Source organism: Anomaloglossus baeobatrachus, chromosome 6 (genome assembly GCF_048569485.1).
Source record: "Anomaloglossus baeobatrachus isolate aAnoBae1 chromosome 6, aAnoBae1.hap1, whole genome shotgun sequence".
Lineage (NCBI taxonomy): Eukaryota > Metazoa > Chordata > Amphibia > Anura > Aromobatidae > Anomaloglossus > Anomaloglossus baeobatrachus.
The window spans coordinates 67,917,976-67,940,312 of NC_134358.1; the positions used below are offsets into that span (position 1 = coordinate 67,917,976).

At 43.9% G+C, this 22,337-nt stretch overlaps 1 protein-coding gene across 1 annotated transcript in view; it reads right to left on the reverse strand.

Moving 5' to 3' along the window:
• ZFPM2 (zinc finger protein, FOG family member 2) overlaps positions 1-22,337 on the reverse strand; it is a 644,283-nt gene that overhangs the window by 516,164 nt on the left and 105,782 nt on the right. The window contains exons 2-3 of the mRNA XM_075352963.1: positions 17,831-17,989; positions 2,969-3,070 (exon numbers count right to left, since the gene is read on the reverse strand). Coding sequence (XP_075209078.1) covers positions 2,969-3,070; positions 17,831-17,989 — 261 coding nt within the window. The remainder of the gene's footprint in view (positions 1-2,968; positions 3,071-17,830; positions 17,990-22,337) is intronic.

A 22,337-nucleotide genomic window follows, 5' to 3' on the forward strand; every position in this document is an offset into this window, starting at 1 on the left:
AAAAAAATTGTTTTTCCATTGCTGCATTCTGAGAGCTATAGTTTTTTTTTTTTCGTTTTTTTGCTGCTGAAGATGTATGACAGCTTGTTTTTTGAGGGACAAAATGACATTTTCAGCTATGCTATTTCTATTTACATGTAACTTTTCGATCACATTTTATTGCACCTTTTTGTCAGCTGTGTTTTTTTTAATTTTTTTACAGTGTTCACTGAAGGAGTTAATTAATGTGACAGTTTTATAGATCGGTTTGTTGCGGACAGGGCGAGAGCAAAGGTGTGTACTTTTTTGTATATTTTTGTTTTACGTAAATATATATTTATTGATATAATATTTTATTTTGTTCTTTATGTTCTGATTTTTTTAAAGATTTTATTTTTTTAATTTAACTTTTTTACTTTTTTCTTAGTTCCTAGATTTGACATTAACTTTAATTAGTTTGATCGCTGGTATAATCCATTGCAATACATTATACCTGTCAGTGAGACACTGACAGAAGCCTTTTAGACCATGCTCCTGGCATGGTCTAATAGGCTTTCTACAGCTGGCTGGCCTGGAGGTCGTCATCAAGACCTCAAGATGCCATGGCAATGATCGGGCCCATGTGATGTTGTTGTTGGATGAAAATCGGATAGGAGAAGGAGCTCACTCCCTCTCCCAGCCTACTAAATGTTACAATCGATATACAGCCCGAAGAGATGCAGACATTGCTCCAGGCTGTGCGAGCCAGGTCTAAAGGGGGCTTTACACGGTAGCGATATCACTAGCAATTTGTAGCGATAGCGAGCGTGTAAGCACCCGCCCCCGTCGCGCATGCGATTGTTTGTCATCGCTGCCGTAGCGAATATTTACGCTACGGTAGTGTCACACGTACTTACTTGGTCGAACAGCCCCTCCTTCAAGGGGGAGGGACGTTCGGCATCACGGCGACGTCACCGCAACGTCACACAGCGGCCGGCCAATCAAAGCGGAGGGGCGGAGCTGAGCGTGATGTAAACATCCCGCCCACCTCTTCCTTCCGCATTGGGGCCGGCAGCAGGTAAGGAGACGTTCCTCGCTCATGCGGTGTCACACATAGCGATGTGTGCTGCCGTATGAGCGATGAATCACAACGCTAAACAACCCTTACCGATTTTTGAGTTTGGGACGACCTCTCCATGGTGAACGATTTTCACCATTTTTGAGGTCGCCTAAGGTCGCTGGTAAGTATCACACGCTGCGATATTGTTAATGACGCCGGATGTGCATCACTAACAATGTGACCCCGACGATCAAACATTAACTATATCGTAGCGTGTAAAGCCCCCTTTAGCTGTAACATAAGCATCGATCGTGCGGGTAAAGCTCCTGTGCCCAGTATGATAGCGTTGACGTACCTATACATAATTGGTCGGGAACCCCTATCCAACCATGACATATAGGTACGTCAAATGTCACAAAGGGATTAAAGTCATTTTATCCTTTGCTCGTTCATTGGATGACTGGCAGCCTGCTTTGACAGGCCAATTATCTGCCAGTGTAAATGCTCCCTAAGAAATGGCCACAGATGGATATATACCACCATGATATAAGTTAGCTTTTGGGGTGACAGTGGAAATTGCATCCTTATCTACAACTTCATATACAAGGCAATTGATTATCATTAGTGATGGACAAATACTGAAATATTTGGGTTCGGATTATTCTTAGCAGATACCTAGTAAAATTCCAGTATTTGTCACGAATAACAAACCTAATTCTAGCCAATGGGGACCCGAGCTTTTTTTTGGAAATCTTCAAGAAAATTGCATGTGTGACCCATTGACTTGCATTAGGCTCGTTATTCATGACAAAAACTGGAATAGTACCAGGTATTTGGTACGAATAATCCAAACCCAAATATTTCACTTTTTGCCCTTCAGTAATTATCATGAATACTTAGATTACTAAGAAGATGTAAAAACCCTACTACATGCCCTTATTATCTCCCACCTGGATTATTGCAACCTCCTGCTCTCTGGCCTCCCTTCCAACAGTCTCGTACCCCTACAATCTATTCTAAACTATGCTGCCCGACTAATCCACCTGTCCCCTCGTTACTTCCCGACCTCTTCTCTCTGCCAATCCCTTCACTGGCTTCCAATTGCCCACAACTGCAGTTCAAAACCGTCACCATGACTTACAAAGCCATCCACAACCTGTCTCCTCCCTACATCTGTGACTTAGCCTCCTGGTATTTACCTGTACGTAACCTTCGATCCTCACAAGATCTCCTTCTCTACTCCCCTCTCATCTCCTCTTCCACCATCGCATCCAAGATTTCTCCTGTGCCTCCTTCATACTTTGGAATGCTTTGTCACAACACATCAGATTCTCGCCTACCTTGGCAAGCTTCAAAAGGAACCTGAAGACCCACCTCTTCCGACAAGCCTACAACCTGCAATAACCCTCAGTCTGATACAGCGCCGCACATCTTTACCTCACCTACTATAACCCCTCCCTTGTAGACTGTGAGCCCTCGTGGGCAGGGACCTCTCTCCTCCTGTGCCAGTATATGCCTTGTATTGTTTATGATTATTGTACTTGTCCCTATTATGTATACCCCTTTCATATGTAAAGCACCTTGGAATAAATGGCGCTATAATAATAATAAATAATAATAAAAATAATAATAATACTAAACAACACAACAAAATGTAACCAAAGTACCAGATCTAAATGACATCTCATCACAGTGGGATCAAAGGGCAACGTTGCACTTTCTAAAATGAAATTTGGAAAAATGCAAAAAAAATTGAGTCCCCCTTTTTTATCAAGGCAACAGAGGAAAAATGAAAATATGACCCAAGCATTCATATTACCAGTGGTCTTCAACCGTTTCGAGAAACTCATGGCTCCTCCTTACAGTCACACAATGAAACCACTTGATTAGCAAAGAGTTAAAATATAAAAATAACTCGTAATGCATTACTTATAATATATTTCCACTCACCTGGTCCATCCCAGCCATCTGTTACTGTCCCGGCTTGTAAAGTTTTGTCTGACATTGCCTCTCCATCCAACTCTGCCGTTTCATGCCCGCCCTCTTCGTCGGCTGAAAGTCAAATAGAAGTGGACATGATTTATTAAAAGTGGAGGGTTTCAGATTGTATAGATATTATATATATATATATATATATATATATACAGTGTGTCCACCCATATCCTGTCCACTGCAATTAACTTGAGAACGGCGGCAGCTATAGGCATAGAAGTGGTGTCTAGATATAGTAAAGTAGCCATGTGCTACGCAATGAAACCACCTATAGCGCCACCTGGTGGAAAACAACGGAGTTATCTAAAAAAACGGAACGAGATAGAGAAAAAAAGTGAATTAAAAAATTGTAGGGCATCATGAATTCAATACGAATTGACACCTTGCATACAGAAATGCTATGATATGAAACCCATGCCCCCCCCCCAAAACATTGAAGGCTGGTCACGCATATGGCACTCATTTAACTTTGATGGTCAGAGTGGCCCCCGTCAGCTGCAATGCACATCTGGACTCTGGACAGCATACTGTATCTTGCTGCACGTTGTGCAATATGGTAAGTGACACGTTTGCACAAGCATCTGTAATACGGCGTCGTAGGTCCTGCAATGTTGGTGGAGGGGTCGCATTCACCTGCTGTTTGATGTGACCTCACAGAAAGAAGTCCAATGGGGTCAGGTCAGGTGAGCGTGGAGGCCAATCCACGCAGCCACCATACCCAATGACTTGTAGGAAGGTCTCCATGAGGTATCGCTTCACGTCCGCAGCCTTGTGAGTTTTACACGTTCTAATCATAGCATTTCTGTATGCAAGGTGTCAATTCGTATTGAATTGATGATGACCTACAACTTTGTAATTCATTTTTTTCTCTATCTCGTTCCGTTTTCAAGATAGAAATGCTAACTCGGTTGTTTTCCACCAGGTGGCGCTATAGGTGGTTTCATTGCGCAGCGCATGGCTACTTTACTATACCTAGACACCACTTTTATGCCTATAGCTGCCGCTGTACTCATGTTAATGGTGGTGGACAGGACATGGGTGGACACACTATATATATATATATCAGCGTACACATACAGACACACATATAGGTATGATATCAGTGTAAGGAAAACATACAAATTGCAATATAAGAAATACAGTATCCTGGAGCCGCTCTGCGTCTAATGTGCGGAGGATAATACACACTGCTCCCAGCGTGTTTTACATTCAGATCTGATTTCTTCTGCACACTATAATCCTTTGTTTAAAAGTCTGGCAAACATTTCTTCCTTTATGTACACACTCCTTCAGTATTCCTGTGATCTTAGTTTTTATTATATGTGTTCTTCTCTTCTGCTATATTGCAATTTCCTTTAAGAAGTATTAAACAAATGGATTCCGAATTGTAGCCTGGATATTATTTCTACTGTGCCTGGAGTTCAGATGGAAGCAAAGTAAAGTAAATGTATCACAGCGATTGCTCGGCGAGAAACGAGCTCTTCTCATTCAAGTTCATAAAGACACAGCGGAACAATCAGGAGGGTGTTAGATATTTTCTTTAACCTTTAAAGCTCAGGATTCCCGACTGACATCGAGCTAGTGGCGTCACTTCAACTTCAGAGAGGGTCAAGCATAAAATTATTCAGTGGCTACAAACTTTGGGCTACGCAATTAAAGTTGACCACACACGTATTTTTTTGAATGGCTCTTAAGGCAAGTCCATACCATTATCAATTAACATTAAAGGGGTTGTCCACTACTTTTACATTGATGGCCTATCCTTAGGATAGATCATCAATGTCCGATTGGCCAGTGTCCAACACTCCGCACCCTCACCGATCAGCTGTTCTCGGCAGCAGCAGCAAGTGGCCAGAAATGCTCAGTTCCGAAGCAGCTCTGTCGTCTGGGTACTGCAGATCCAGATCAATGGGAGGCAAATGTGCAATACTCAGCCCCGGACCCTATTAGTAGACAGAGTAGACAGAGCAGCCCAATAACTGAGCATTTCCGGCTGCCTGCTGCCAGCGGTGGCACTGGAAACAGCTGATCGGCAGGGGTGCCGGTGTCGGACCTTGGCCAATCAGAAATTGATGACCTATCCAAAGGATAGGCCATCAATGTAAAAGCAGTGGACAACCTCTTTAAAGGGGTTCTCAGGTTTCGAAAAAGACTTTTACTCAGGCTGCAGTTTGTATAAGAAAAATCCTTATGCTTTACTTACCTTCCTCAGGTCCAACACTGAATTTCCTCCATTGTTCCTGGTATCTGTTTTGCCTGACATCACATAAACCATGCTGCAGCCAATTATTGGCTGCAGCACTGTTAATGTGACATCAGCGCTGCAGAAAATGACAGACACAGGGAGCAGCGGCGGAGACTCAGCATTGGACCTGGGGAGAGTGAATAAAGGGTGAGTAAAAAACAGTTTTCTTTGAGGACAGAGTTTTTACGAAACGGGAAAATTACTTTAGGATCACAACAAAGGAAATAAGTTCTGCCAGGAATTCAATCATTATGGCTAGTCTACTACAGCATTTTGTCTTACGAACAGTCCAAATACTGTAAGCTGCCAAATCAATATTACCTCTTACACATTTTTTGTAAAGTTTTTGGTGTTTATATATATATATATATATATATGTAATCAAAAATCCCTTAACCATAAATGTGTTATTACAAATATTATAATCAAAACAGACTCACAGTTCTATGTCTCTACCATTAAAGGAAAAAAGAACCCAATGAAAATGAAATGTGAACCAATAGACACAATTTCAATTTTTTTTTAAATTAATATTTTTTATTCATTACATTTAAAAACATAACATAAAAAAGGACAATACCACCAGTTTGGGAGTAAACAAATAAAGCCAAAGTACATAAATACTAAATGATTATCACTAATTATGCATACGTTAATATGTGCATGCACATGTGTGTACCAATGCATGTGCAATCAATCCAATATCTCAAAGCCCTGTAGCAATGCTGACAATTCTCAAAAAATAATAATAAGTGCACAGAATTATATTATAAAGTGCAAAAGTGCCTACTCAAAATTACCTGTTCAAAAATTACCTATTCAAAATTAACTCCTGCTAATATATGTCCAAATGCCAACTTTAAATAGCTCTAACAAAGCCTAATTAAGTGCACTGTTAAATAGCAGCTTGCCAAAAGTATATTAAATATTGCGGGTCTATTTGTTGTCAACACTATATTTATTGCACATATACAAAACACAATACTGTTCACTTACATATCAAAATGACTGCTGGCCCATGTGTCTCCCTCCCGCCTCTGACGTGCGTTTCGTCACCTTCTTCAGGGTCATAACGTAATAACACAGTGGGGGTCTATTTATATGACGATCGCAGGTGATCTAGATTAGTATTAGCATGATCAAACATGATGTGCTGTCTGTTTGTCCTGATTGTGCATGTCATTAGTTCCTACTTCTTCCAGGTGCCGTGTCGCAATACCTCTGTACCTCCGACCTATCCAGTGCTGGGCATAGTGTCACTATAGTAACCAGTGACGCTTAATAGCCACAGATTCACATACCGTGCTGCCTGTCAGCATTTCCAGCACCTGTCTTCAGCTACTACTTCCTCAAGATGTAATGTCCCCGTGCCACCAGTCCATGGAACGCAGGTTGGAGGTATTGCGACAGAGCATCCAGAGGATGTAGGAACTAATGACATACGCAGTCAGTACAAACAGTTCCTGTGCTGAGATAATCTTATATATGTGTCCCTGCTATGTACTGTGTAATGGCCGTGTCTGACCGTACAGGGTCATGTTCTGATCATAGTCACAGTTCCTGCCCGGCTCTTAATAATTTCCATGGCGCATTGACAATCAGGGTAAGACTTTTGGGGTTGATGTCCACTGTTAATTGACAGCTGCCATCAAGCCCAAGGAATAGTAATGGTTAGGCATCTATCAGACACCTCTATCACTAACCTGGCAAGTGTAGAGTTTTTTAACAATAAAACAAAGAAGACTCCTCACATGCCCTCGTTCACCAATTTATTAATTAACAATAAATCCTGGAAGTTCCGATGTAATCCAAAGTGTAATGTCCCACGACGTCCATCAATTCCTATGGAGCTTTGTTCTGAAATCTCATGCACACAATTGCTTTTTTTTTCCTCATGGAATTAAAAAACTGTTGTTTTTCTATTCTCTTTCAGCCTCCTTGCAGTGTTTTTTCAGCATAAAAAGCAATAAAAAATGCCAAAATGTAACTGCTGCTTTTCTTGAATACAACTAGCTTTATTAAACATGTACTGTAGACAAATGACACATATTATCTACACCAAAAAAACTAAAAAAAAAAACCAAACTTGCAGCAGAAAAGCAACGAGTACTTTAAATGAGTGCCATCTTTGGGCAGCCTTAAACAGCTCTCTAGAGAAGGGTTTCTCTTCCTTATAGAAGAGCTATTAGATTGTGTTTTATCCGTAATAATTTTGTAAAATTCATTAAAGTTTTTTTTTTTTTTGTTTCGGAAAACCCCCTGACTGCATTTTGAAAAAAAAACCTTGTCCTTTACTCACCCTTCCCAGGTCCAACACTGAGTCTCTGTCGCTGCTACCAGTTTGTTTTATTGTCTGTAGCGCTGGTGTCACGCCGACAGCCCTGCCATCAGTCAGTGAGCTCAGAAGCCTTGATTGGCTTTTGCCATCTTCTTGGACAGAGTCTTTGAGCTCTGTTATTGGCGGCAGTGCTGTAGACATGATATCAGTGCTGTACACAATAACAGACACCGGAAGCAGCATCTAGAACTTAGAGCTGGACCTGGGGAGGGTGAGTAAAGAACATTGTTGGGTTTTTTTCAAAAAAACAAACCGTAGCTTGGGTTGAGGCGTTTTCCAAAACCAGAAAATGCCCTTTGAGGACCTTACTTATCTGGTAACTCCAATGGGTGGCACAGGAGAGACAGCTTTTTTTTTTTTTGGGAATAGATTTTTTGCATTTGTATCTTTAGACACTGCATGGGCTTACAGATTTATAGGGGCAACGTATCACAGATCTTTACAACATTTTTACAGCAAGATTGTAAAGGCCACTTTACACGCTGCGATATCGGTCCCGATATCGCTAGTGTGGGTACCCGCCCCCATCTGTTGTGCGACACGGGCAAATCGCTGCCCGTGCCGCACAACATCGCGCAGACCCGTCACACATACTTACCTGCCCGGCGACGTCGCTGTGACCGGCGAACCGCCTCCTTTCTAAGGGGGCGGTCCGTGCGGCGTCACAGCGACGTCACTGAGCGGCCGCCCAATAGCAGCGGAGGGGCGGAGATGAGCGGCCGGAACATCCCGCCCACCTCCTTCCTTCCTCATAGCGGCCGGGAGGCAGGTAAGGAGAGGTTCCTCGTTCCTGCGGCGTCACACGGAGCGATGTGTGCTGCCGCAGGAGCGACGAACTATATCGTTACTGCTGCAGTAACGATAATCGAGAACGGACCCCCATGTCACCGATGAGTGATTTTGCACGTTTTTGCAATGATGCAAAATCGCTCATCGGTGTCACACGCAGCAACATCGCTAATGCGGCCGGATGTGCGTCACAAATTCCGTGACCCCAACGACTCCGCATTAGCGATGTTGCAGCGTGTAAAGCCACCTTAAGGCTATGTGCCCACGGGACAATGTACCCGCGGACTTTTCCGCAGGTTTACCGCAGCTGCCCGCCGGAATCCGCAGCTATCCATTGCTGCGGTATATGTGCGGGGTTTTTGCGGTAAACCTGCGGGACAAGTGCGGAAATACCTTTGTAATTCCCGCCCTGCATCTCCATAGTGGAGGAGCGGGAATTCCGCAGATAATTCCGCAGGAATAATTGACATGCAGTTACGTGCGGCTGCGGGACATCCGCAGCATATTCCGCAGCCGTACATACCGCAGCATTGATACAACACTCCCCAAATCCCATAGGATAACATGGGGAGTGTCTGTACTTGCTAGAACCTGTGGATTTATCTAGAAAATCCAGGTTTTCCACGGCAAAATCCGTGGGTACGTTGTCCCTTGGGCACATAGCCTAAAAGTGTAGCGGGTACAACTCTTTTTCTCTACACATTATTATAGGAGCATGCCAGCCATGAGGAAGAGAAAAATACCTAACATGTTGCACTAACTCTAATATTTCATGTTCCCCATTATGTCACATTTTGATAAATTTGCAATTTGCGCCATTTCCGGGTGACATATCCTTCGACGCTATTGATAAATGTCCTGTAATGGAGTTGTTTGGCTGTTATACATTATGCATATATAAGGTGTATACTGATATATAAATTATGTATTCACGGCAGCTGACTACGGCGCTGCGGAGCACAATAAGCTGTACATTAATAAGATGGAGCATCTCACTAGTGAGGGGGACCTGGAAAATAACAAATCTAGGCACAAAAGATAATGTGGAGCCTGCAGGTGGGGTCTGCAAGCTGTTAACACGGGGGTGTTCAATCAGCTGTAATCAGTGATCTATCAGTGTCCTCATTCTAGCCATATCCTGCGAAACAAGGAGTCAAAGATTCAGGTCAATAAGCTTATAGGCGATTTGCACAAACGTCTCCTACAGCAAGGTAACATCCAAAGTCAAATTGGCTTTTCTGCCAAGTACATTCATTTGTTTGTTTAGGCTAAACTTGTAATTCACCCTTCTAAATAGATTTAACATAATAAGAGGAAAGAAGAAAAAGACCGATAAAGAGAAAGTTGTCCAACGGATTCTGGGTATTTACTCACTGATCCATTTAAAGGGGACACGTGGCCATTAAAAGACTCACGCTCCCTAATGAAGAGGTTTTGAAGTTAATTTTAAACAATAAATCTTGGAATAATAATAATTTCCACAATTGGATGTTTTTATAAAAAATGTTCCTGTGCTGAGATAATTTATATATGTGCCCCTGCTGTGTACTGTGTAATGGCCGTGTCTGACCGTACAGGGACATGGTCTCATCATATCACATCTCCTGGGCCGAAGACGATGCAAAAGAGTATAAAGACTTTACAACACGGGATTATAGTTGATTCATTTTGTGTGGTAAAACATTTCCCTGCCTGTTTTTTAAAAAAAATGTTTTACCTCAAAGGAAGAATAACTTGCGATCCCATGCTATAATGTCTGTATACTTTATTTCCTTCCCTCCCCAGCTCAGGAGCTGTGGTAGGATCAGACCATGTCCCTGTATGGTCAGACACGGCCATTACACACTACATATCAGGGACACATATATAAATGTGTCCCTGCTATGTACTGTGTAATGGCTTTATCTGACTGTACAGTGACATGGTCTGATTATACCACAGCTCCTGGGCTGGGGAGGAAGTTATGAAGTATACAAACATTACAGCACAGAAACATAGATGATTCATTTTGTGAGGTAAAACATTTCACGGTCTGGTTTTTTTTAAATGTGTTACCTCATAGGAAAAATAACTTGCGATCCCATGCTATGTCTGTATACTCTTTTGCTTCCTCCCGGCTCAGGAGCTGTGGTATGATCCGACCATGCTCCAAGGGTTAACACAGAGAATTCAGGGATGCCTGTCATCTCACAGTCCATTTGCTATGTTTGTATAAGTAGCATGATTCTTATCACTGCTTGGACTACAAAGTCACGTGCACGGCAGTCCAGCACGCCTCTCCTCTGACACCTCACAGAGAGCCTGATGTGGGTGGGGACAGCTCTCTCAGCCCTGCTATATGACTAAAGCTAAAAATGATTGTGTCAGAACGGCTGTACCCAGTAATCTAAGTGATACATTGTTGGATTCAGGATCTTTGTCTTCATCATGTTGCTCTCAGATGAGATAGCAAAAACCTGCTGACAGATTCTCTTTAATGAAACACAAAAATGATTTTTAGCCTCAAATACATGTGTCACAGGCGGAGGAGGGGACGCTGCGCTCACCCACTGCTCGGGTCCGGCTGCTGCTGCTGCTGCTCGGTGGCTCGAGCGGTGGGCCGGATCCCGGGGACTCGAGCGGCGCTCCTCGCCCGTGAGTGAAAGGGGGTGGTTTGGGTTTAGGGATATTGTCCGTGACGCCACCCACGGTTGTGGTGAGGTTGTGACACCACCGCTGCTCTGGACGGGGATCCCGGGAGCGATGACAGGGAGCAGCTTGGATGTTGTTTCTCCCCTCCGTGGGTAGGGGGGTTGGTTGTCCCGGGGCCCGGTGAGGGGTAGGGATGGCAGGCGGGTAACGAGGCCTGGTGAGGTGCAGGGTCGCGGGGGCAGCGCTGTGCCGCACGGCACGGTGGTACTCACTCAGCCAATGATGAATGCAAAGTCTCCGGTAAAACAAACGGCTGGATGGACGGGTCCCACAGACGGCTGCGGTAGCTCTCCCGGTAGGTTGATGGTGACTGCCTTTCCCTGCACCTGTGTTGTGTTTACGGTTCCAATGGCTTCCCACCGGTAACCCGCTCCCTAGCTTGGATGGATGCTGAGGGAGCCCCTTTTGCCCGCAGGCTCTGGCTCTGGGAACTGTAGCCTTGGCGGTGACTATGTTTCCCTTCACGGTTTGAGCGGTTGCCTTCAATCGGGTCTTAACTGCTGGGAAACCCCGGAGGTTCCCTTTGCTAACGGATTTGACCAGTTTTACGGCGACTCCTAGCCTGGTCGGGGTCCGTAAGCCCTGCCGAATGGTGCTGGCTTCTCTTTACTCCCCGATCCGGTACCGTCGGGCCACCGCCCGTCCACGGTCCTTACGGTTCGCTCCAATCAGCCTCTCCTGCAGACGGTCACCACCGTCTGCCAACCTTGCTGTTCCGTCCGGGCCACACACCCGGACGCCTTCAGTCTCCTCTGCTACCACTTCACTTCACTCCTCCTCAACTCCTCTCCAAAACTCATCTCCTTCCTTTTCTCGCCTCCAGGACTGTGAACTCCTCGGTGGGTGGGGCCAACCGCCTGGCCCACCCCCTGGTGTGGACATCAGCCCCTGGAGGGAGGCAACAAGGATTTGTGTTTGACTTTGGTGTGCCTAGCCGGGGTGTGGGGTGTGTTGTTGTAGTACCTGTGACGTCCTGGCTTGTCCAGGGCGCCACACATGCACTGAATAAATTTTCCCCAAAAGGTGTATAACCCCTGTAAATTCATGGGGGAAGGTATTTCACAGCGCACAGCAGACATCCTGTTCCTTTTCCAACAGAAAGTCATCTGCTAACAACATAAAATCCCAAATATAATTGTCATCAACAAAACCTTTATCAGGACAGGGAATATTTAACACAATTTACAAGTATTCTCAGAAGCTTACGGTCTAGTAGGCAGTGATACGTGTCGCAGATTGCGCTGCACTTTGAAGCCAACAGTTTATTAGATTATCATATTACGGCGTCTACTGATAATTATTATTAAACGCGCAACTAAGAGCATCGAGGGCGACCATTTGAGCTGAAATCCAAGCAACTTTTCAGAAACGGTTCCTGCTTTACTTTTCGGGTCACAGTGCGCCCAAAGAATACACAAGTTGCCAAGCAACAGAGCCAGAGACGGCACGGAAGTTAAAGATTTTATAGAAGAAGCATAAAATCCAGGACTGTGGTAGACCCGGAATAATTAAAGCAGATAACAAGGAAGATATTGTATAAATACGCTTATCTGACGTTATAAACATGTCGTATTTTATCTTTCCAGTTAAAAATCACGTATGACATTTATTATGTGCTCACTGCAAGAGATTTCTTAAAGGGCCTGTGAGCTTCTTTTTCGTATTTGGCACTGGACAAAGAAGATTTAGTTCTCTCTTATTTCATAATGGCAGCCTTTATAGAGTTTATATTTGACAGGCACTTTAATTGCCTACAGATCCGTGGCGACTTGGGTCCTGAGACCCCCGTCGATCCATTAATAGACCCCCGAACAGTGCACAGCTCTGGAGACAGGAGTACAGATTCAATAGAAAGGCAATTGAACAAATATGAACAAAAGTTTTATTACAGGGAACTCGTTACCAGATTTATCCCCATAACCTGCGGCCACCACCAATGAGCTCTTATATACAGAATTCCAGAATACTTTATATAAGAGCCCAGGCCGCTGTATATAATGTAAAGGCCACTTTTATAATACTCACCTATGGGGCGGTCTGGTCCGATGAGTGTTGGTTCTCTCCGGTCCGGCGCCTCCTCTCTCTGGTCTGCCACCTCCTCTCTTCGGTCCGGCGCCTCCTCTCTTCGGTTTGGCGCCTCCTCTGTCCAGTTTGGCGCCTCCTCTCTCCGGTCCGGCACTACCTCTCTCCGGTCTGGCGCCTCCTCTCTCCGGTCTGGCGCCTCCTCTCTCCGGTACGACACCTCTCTGGTCCAACGCTTCCTCTCTCCGATCCGGCACCTCCTCTCTCCGGTCCAGCGCCTCCTCTCTTCAGCGATCGCCATCCTCCTCCTTCTGAGGCCCATGTGCATGACTCATCTACGTCATCCTCACTGACCGGCATTGAGGTCCTGCACAGGCACACTTTGATCTTCCCTGAAAGTATTGTAGTGCGCATGCGCGAGCGGTCTTTAACCTTTCCTCATGCTTGCGCATTACAGTACTTTGTTCTGCCCTCAGTAGTGCAGATCAAAGTGCGCCTGCTCAGGACTGCAATGTCGGCTTGTGTGGATGACATAGGCGCGTCATCCACACTGGGCTGGTTAAAAGGAGGACGAAGATCGCAGCAGAGAGGAGGCGAGAGAGAGGAAGTGCCGGACCGGACAGCAGCAACGCCCATTGAACCGGACCGCCCGCCTAGGTGGGAATTATAAAAGTGTTTTTTACTAGGCATGATCGAATACTTCGATTATTCGGCTTTGCGAAAATTTTCCGAATAACTCGCCGCTATTCGACTATTCGCGAATATTCGATGCGCAATGTAAGTCTATGGGAAACCCGAATAACAACTATTCGATACTGTTTGGGCTTCACATAGACTTACATTGCGCATCGAATAGTCGAATAGCGAGGTATTCAGAAAATATTTGCGAAGCCGAATATTTGAGGAATTCAATCATCCCTATTTTTTACATTATACAGAGCGGCCTAGGCTTTTATATACAGTATTCTGGAATGCGATATATAAGGGCTCACTGGTAGTCACCGCAGCTTATAGGGGACAAATCTGATGACAGGTGCCCTTTAATCTTTAAAAAGTTTTTTTTTGTTTTTTCCCCCCCAAATCTTACTAATGGACACCTGTCACCAGGACAAAGTTCCTGTGTCTACCATCTGAATGTAGATGTGGTCGCGCATGCACTATGCTGCTCTAATATAATTTCCAATTTTAGAAAGGTTTTTTAAAAAAATAATCTGAGCTCTGATTTGTTGTTACGGCCAGCAAGGATGACTGCGGTGATGAGGCCAAATGATGTAAGAATACTTGTTAATGTAAACCCTGAGATCAGGATACACAGCAATGTCTGATATCATTGATATAGCAGACGCTCCTGTATTCGTGCAAGTGCTGATGGTCAGGAGGCTGCCCAGTGTGATATTTCTACCAACATCCATCAACGTTTCCTCAGGAGTAAGAAGAGGTGACACATGAAGCTCATGAGGAGAGAAGGCCCAGAGAAGAACGACCCTTCTCCTTGCTTGGCATGTGCCCACCTTTCCTGACATCTACCATATACATTTATGAAGTAGACATGCACTCTGAGCCTGCTCTGTACTCGTCTGGTGCCAGCTGTTTTAAACACCAGACACCCAATGTACTGGTGGACACTCACAGAAAAAGGCCCATATACTGTGTGAGCCCCTTGTAGTCCAATAGCTAATTTTAATGCAAACTTCCACTTGCTTTGCAGGTAGTTGTAGATTCCTTTCCTCCTGGGTCCCCTCTAACTCTTGGGCTCCTGTGCGACTGCACATGTTGCACCAGTGACATGTCCACTCTTGACCCAATAGTAACATCTATTGTTGGAGTTACTTTGAATCTCAGCAGTTTACTCCCTCAGAAGGCACAATGAACACCAACCATGGCATGACGGGGTGCCAACCATGGCATCTAAGTGGTTAGATGGGGGACAGGACTTTGCTTGTAAGTTCTGCTTTCCAAACCCACACACTGTGATGGACAGCTTATTTTTGATGAGTACATATAAAGGAAGAGCTGTCAATCACTCTGTATGTGGTTGGGGAAGAGTAAGGGTTTGTGGAATTGACTGTTTTTTAGTCTAAGTGTGATCCTACAAAACATTGGATCGCACTTGGGCCAATATTACTCAGTGAGACAGTGCACGTGCCCAAATTCTTCCTTGGACGAGTGGTCTAAGGAAGAAATCGCAGCGTCCATGATTTGCCTCTGTAAATCAGATCACACTCATCCATTCAAGTCTTTGGGTCCATGAAAAAATTCGGAACACACTCGGATAACAACCAACTGTGGACCAAATTTCAAGGACCGAAACTTTATTTACAATCTAATCCACATCTGAGAAAAATGGAACCCAATCTGTCAAATTCGGATGATGGTCAGGTTAGCATAAGTGTACTGTTTTTCTTGGAAGGAGAAAATATGGTCGTTTGACCCCAGTCTATCTCAATAAGTGAGTGGAATATGCAAGACTCATGGTCGGGGAAAGGAGGACTCACGGACTTTGTCTATGAGGGGGTGGAAGAAACAGGACTTGTAAGCTTTCTGCATGAGTCCTGGCAGCCGTTTTATATGAAAGCACTAAATCAAGTCTTAAGGCCTCTTTACACGCAACGACATCGCTAAAGAGATGTTGTTGGGGTCACGGAATTCGTGACGCACATCTGGCCTCGTTAGCGACGTTGTTGCGTGTGACATGCAGAAGCGACCGTTAACGAGCGATAATACTCACCATAAGAATTAGAATTAGAATAGAAGAATTTGTCATACAGCCGTAATAGTTTTGTAAATTATCTGTTAATTCCAAATTTTTTTGCAAAGGAAAAAACAAAAGGTTACAGGTGCTTTGAAGCAAAGTTGTATACTGGCTGCTTGTGTCATGAAGGGATATTAATTAACATTGCATTAAGATATAAAGTCAATTAAACCATAGCAACAAATAAACAATTAGCTCATATTCTGAGGCTTATGTTAAGTAATGAAAAAAAATGTTAATTGATAATTAATGTTTGGTCCATATTTGCACTTTGTGAAAAACAAAATAATTTTATAATATTTAAAGACGTATCTGACAAGTGGGTATTGGTTTTATAAAAAGGGGAGTGAACTAAAGTGCAGCACCGGAACCCCAAAAAAATTTGACAAAATTTTTGGTGCAAATTCCTGGCACAAAATATGTCAACTAATAGGTGGTGGAAAATGGAGCCCTAAACACAGCAGATAGTTGTCAGCTGATGGTTTTGCTAATCCTTAACTATCTCTCCTGAGTCCTGACTATCCTGACTCAGGAATGCTCAGATCAGCTGAACGCTCTGATATTCTCTCTCTAAAAAATAAGGCTCTGCAGTCCGATGACTTGACCTTTAGACTAGACAGTTTTAAAGACGACCAACCACCAGGATTTTCCTATATAGACTAATGCCAGGGCTATACTGGCACTATCAGGTTGATTCTATAAATACCTTTAGGTGTGAGATCGGATGTATAGTTTCTGAAATATAGGCAAGTAAAGTTCGTGAAATGCACTGTTACTTGATTGATAGGTGCAACAGAATATCTAATAGGTGGGTTGGGTTTTGCTAGTTATTCCCGCTCCTGTCTGTCTGCCTGTCTTTCCTCCCCCCTTTCCTTCCTCCCCCTGTAATAACAGAAACTGGGGGAGGAAGGATAGCAAGCAGACAGGGGCGGGAATAACTATCAAAACCCAACCCACCTATTAAATATTCTGCAGCATCTATCAATCAAATAACAATGAATTTCACAAACTTTACTTGCCTATATTTCAGAAACTATACATCTGATCTTACAAGTAAAGGTATGTATAGAATCAGCATGATAGCGCCAGTATAGCACTGGCTTTAGTTTATATAGGAAAATACTGGTGGTTGGTCCTCTTTAAGAGGTCGATATACGGTATTCTCATCATTTTGTCAGTCAATGACTTAGTTAGGGTAGAGGAATGTTGGCTTTCGTTAAAGGGAAAGTAGTATCACCCCTCATAAGCTGCCTATATGTTTTTTTTCTCTTTTTGGTCTTATGTGAATCCAATTAAAGAGTGTCAACCACCAGGATTTTCACATATAAAGTAAAGCCAGTGCTATACTGGTGCTATCATGCTGATTCTATACATACCTTTAGTTGTGCGATCGGATGTATACTTCCTGAAATAGAGGCAAGTAAGGTATGTGAAATGGACTGTTAATTGATTGATACGTGCTGAAGAATATCTAACAGGTGCGTAGGGTTTTGCTAGTTATTCCCGTATTCCCGCCACTGTCCTTCCTCCCCCATTTCTGTTATTACAGGGGGAGGAAGGAGGGAGGAAGGACAGAAAAACAGACAGGGGCAGGAATAACCAGCAAAACCCAACCCTCCTATTAGATACTCTGCAGCACCTATCAATCAAATAACAGTGCATTTCACAAACTTTACTTGCCTATATTTCAGAAACTATATATCCGATCTCACAAGTAAAGGTATGTATAGAATCTGCATGATAGCGCCAGTATAGAACTGGCTTTAGTTTATATAGGAAAATCCTGGTGGTTGGTCCTCTTTAAGATGTGCCAAATTTAGCAAACAAATTGAACCACTATAATAAATGTCACATTTTAGGACTATTTGTCTAAATTTCCGCTGTGAAAAAAGATTAGAGATTATTTTAAAATCTGCCCCATTGTGTAAGAAGTAGCTCTACATTACAGCTGATTACATTACGTGGGATTGGATGATACAATACCTTTGTTACAGAAATATTCCACATCTTCACAGGTCATATTCTCTGGGTCAAATTCTGTTTTGAAATTTTCTTCCAGTGGAAAATCTTCCTTAGTGATAATATCATTTTCCTCCGACACACAATCCTCATCCTCATCCTCAATAGCATCTTCCAGAGGCCCTTCAAAGACAAACAATGTAGATATTACAGATGGCAATAGGAAACACTATTTTTTCATTGATACATTTATATCAATCCAAAAGATATTCTGACAGGGACTTTAGATTGTGAGCCCCAATGGGGACAGTGTTGTCAATGTATGTAAAGCGCTGCCGAATTAATGGCTCTATATAAGTGAATAAATAATATTATTATTATATTACTTTGATACATTTATATACTGCTCAAAAAAATAAAGGGAACACTTAAACAACACAATGATATTTTAGTGTTCCCTTTATTTTTTTGAGCAGCATATAAACTTTTCACATTCTGTCGGAACAGTTTCTTGTTTGGATAGAATGTGAACAGCTGCAGCCGATCAGATGTCCGCTGACTAGCTGCAGGGGTCATGTGATGCACTCTGCCGGATATTGATACCGCGTGACACAGCACAGATAGGGGTATCAGTTCGGGAATATAATTATTTTTTACACTTCTAAATTGCATAGCATTGAAAGGTCCATTTAAAAGGAATATGACACCTAATCTGAGAGCAGCATAACGTAGGGGCAGAGATCCTGATTCCAGCGATGTGTCACTTACTGGGCTGCTTATTGTAGTTTTGATAAAATCTTGTTTAACCAGCAGAAGATTACCATTACAGGACTACTTGGCTTGCTGCAGGTAGTCCAGCATATTCATGAGCTCTGTATAACTGCTAGATCTGCAGCAGAGAAAACATTGATTTTATTAAAATGACAGCAGACAGCTCAGTAAGTGACACATCGCTGGAATAAGGGTCTCTGTCTCTTCATTATGCAGCTCCCAGATGAGGGAGCAAAGAACTGGTGCCAGATTCCCTTTAAGTAGCACGCCTAAAGGCCGCTTTACACGCTACGACATCGCTAAAGCGATGTCGTTGGGGTCACAGAATTTGTGACGCACATCCGGCCGCATTAGCGATGTCGTTGCGTGTGACACCTGTGAGCGATTTTGAATCGTCACAAAAACGTGCAAAATCGCTAATCGGTGACATGCCCCCTTATTCCCAATTATCGTTGCTGTAGCTAGCGATGTAGTTCCTCATTGCTTTGGCAGCACACATCGCTATGTGTGACACCACAGGAACGAGGAACCTCACCTTACCTGCGGCCGCCGGCAATGCGGAAGGAAGGAGGTGGGCGGGATGTTACATCCCGCTCATCTCCGCCCCTCCGCTTTGATTGGGCGGCCGCTTAGTGATGTTGCTGTGACGCTGAATGAACTGCCCCCTTAGGAAGGAGGCGGTTCGCCGGTCACAACGACTTCGCTAGGCAGGTAAGTAATGTGACGGGTTCGAACGATGTTGTGCGCCACGGGCAGCGATTTGCCCGTGACGCACAAACAATGGGGGCGGGTACGCACGCTAGCGATATTGCTAGCGAGATCGCAGCGTGTAAAGCGGCCTTAAGTCATCTCTTCCAGCCTATATGCCACAAATCAAAATCCACACCAAATATTAAAGGACTGATGCTATATTAGGGTACTGGACAAGATGCAAGTTCATGCTGACTCCAAAAGGTTTGTTTGTGGTCTGTTACCATGGAGACACATGTCTGCACTGAACAGGTAAACAGAAAAACATTTTGATTTGGACTTTTTGCTCAATCGCTTCGGTTTTCATTTTAGATGCATTTTGACAATATAAAAAAAGAACAAAAGCGTTAAAAAGCATAGAAGCAAATCTACATAAACAAGATTCTTTAACTGTGCGTTATCGTAAAATCAAATCATGTTTTCTTGTATATAATAACCTACTTAAAAACAGAATCCCTACTTGCATACAAATATTAAAGCATTATTTTACTTGAAGCCGCAGGAGATACCTCACGTATCCTCCACCACCAGGACGCTATATCCCAAACCACTTTGATGTTATGACTGCAGCAGACATTTCATTTTACATACAGTAATGAGATGTCACCGACCGGTGTTCAATATTATGTACTATGATCACCGACAGGAACAAACCGCTACATTATAGGACGGGAACTGAACTTCCTTCTCGTGAATAATCTTTGTATTGTCCTAAGTCTCATTGGGTTCCGACATTCTAGAACTATTTACAAACAACGGAATGACTTCAAATATTCAGAATTCCCAAAACTCAGCTATACAGGGATTGATCCCAGCCCCCCAAAAATGGGCTTTTTTAAAATACCAATATCCATGGAGGAGAGACGGAAGGCACTCACCAGAAATGCGGTAAAAAAAGCTGTTTATTCAACCATCAGGTCAAGGGGAAAAGGAGAGGGGAGGTGGAAACACACAATCCGTCGGACGACGGGCGTTTCGCGTCTTTACAACTGACGCTTCCACGAGTCCATCCATGGATTGTGTGTTCCCACCTCCCCACTCCTTTTCCCCTTGACCTTTCTGGTGAGTGCCTTCTGTCTCTCCTCCATGAATATTGTGAATTGTGGTCTATTAGAATGAGCACCGAGGCCAGTATGCAATGGAATTTATTGCCATATAATGCGTGTATAACCCTGGAATAAGAAGGATTAAACGATTAGCTCGCTGAATGGTGCCAGTGTTTCCTCCTTTTTCTACCTTAAAATACCAATATAGCTAGGGAATAATTGACATTGGACATAAACATTACATAGTTGGCAGAACCCAATAACAACTTATGTATATGAAGATAGCCATCCTGGTGCACACTGTGAACTCTTGGGAAAAACAAGAGTTAAGCAAAGTCTATATGTCTGCTAGCTACTACGGAGCCCCGTACACAATAGGTAGATGTTGGATGAACAATGGTATGACCGATTCATTGGCCGGCACTTATCTCTACTGACTCCTCAATAAACAGGAACGCCAAATCCGCCAAGTGCTCCTGCGTTCTCTATTAGGCCTCGATTCCATTTGCGCATAACCTCCGATGCGAGAGCATTGGAAGCGATATGCTAATGACCCTCTGCTGCGAGCATGAGTCGAGGGTCATGTGATTGTGATTCAATCTTGCGATCGGATCGCAACGGCGGAGAAGAGAGTGCTTTCTCCCCATCTCCTCCCCGGTCTGTCTCTACGTACATCGCGACATCTGAGTGCAGTGCAATGTTTCTCTTGCACCCATACACTTATATGGGTGCGTGTGAGCCAAGACTGCCAAACTTAGCATGCTGCGATTTCTCATGCCGATATGGCATGAGAAAACAATCACAGATAGACACTGCCCCATAGTTTTGCACTAGAGTGAGAGCAATCCGATATTTTATTGGATTGCACTCGTTCGTGCAAAACGCAAGTGGAACCGAGCTCCAAGAGTGATGCTGATAGACTCCTCACCCAAAACAAAAGGATCAGCACTCTGCAGTTGAAAAAGCCAGATTTTTATTTCCCATGTCGGGTACGGGGGACATATACACGTCTTGATATATGGTGGGTCAAGAGTAGAGATTAGCGGACCCATTGAAGTTTGGTTCGACGGCTGCAGCCGGACTTTTGAAAAAGTTTGGTTTGGGACCTGAACCCCATTTGAAGTCATTAACTGGGCAGTTCGGGTTTTTGCCCACATGCCACCAGCCATAAACAGATCTTTTCCGGGGGCAGGTGGGATGGGTTTTTCCATTTTTTGGGGGGTCCACACTACATCCGATCATGCTGTTGTCACCCCCAGTGTGAGCGGCTCACACTGGGCTGAGCATTGAGTGTACTTGAGCACAGTGAAGCTCGCACTAGTGGTGTGCATACATAAAGCACCCAATCTCCGAACTCAAACTCTGTCTTTTGTAAAGTCTGTGTTTGGTATGAACACCGAACCTCGGGTTTGCTCATTTCTATTCAAGAGTTAAGATAAGGTAGGACAAATCTTTCCATCTTAGAAATGGCTCAATTATGTATTTACAGTCAGAAGCTTGGATGAGTAGTGACCTATGCATAAAGTTTTGGTTTGCCACACAATCCCAGTAGAGGGCCATCGCCATCATGTTGGAGGCTGCTACATCTGTAGAGGAATCTACAACTATATGACAATTTCCAAACATAGCAAAATCATGATACTTTATGCACTGGTGGTCAGGGATTTTACATCAAGTGGATAATAACCTTCTTAGGCCCCCTTCACACGTCCGTATCTCCGGGACGTGCTAGGTCCGTGCCCGTATGTACCGGAGACACGGACACACATATACCCATTAAAATCAATGGGTATATGTGCACGCACGTGTTCTGCCAGTGGCCCGTGCCTCCGTGTGGAGCAGACAGGTTCCGTGTGCTCCACACGGATGCATGTCCGTTTTTCTCCGGCAGCACAGGCCCGCACACGTACCACACGGGTGTAGTGTGGATGCGGGTGCACGTGACACGCGCCGGAGAAACACAT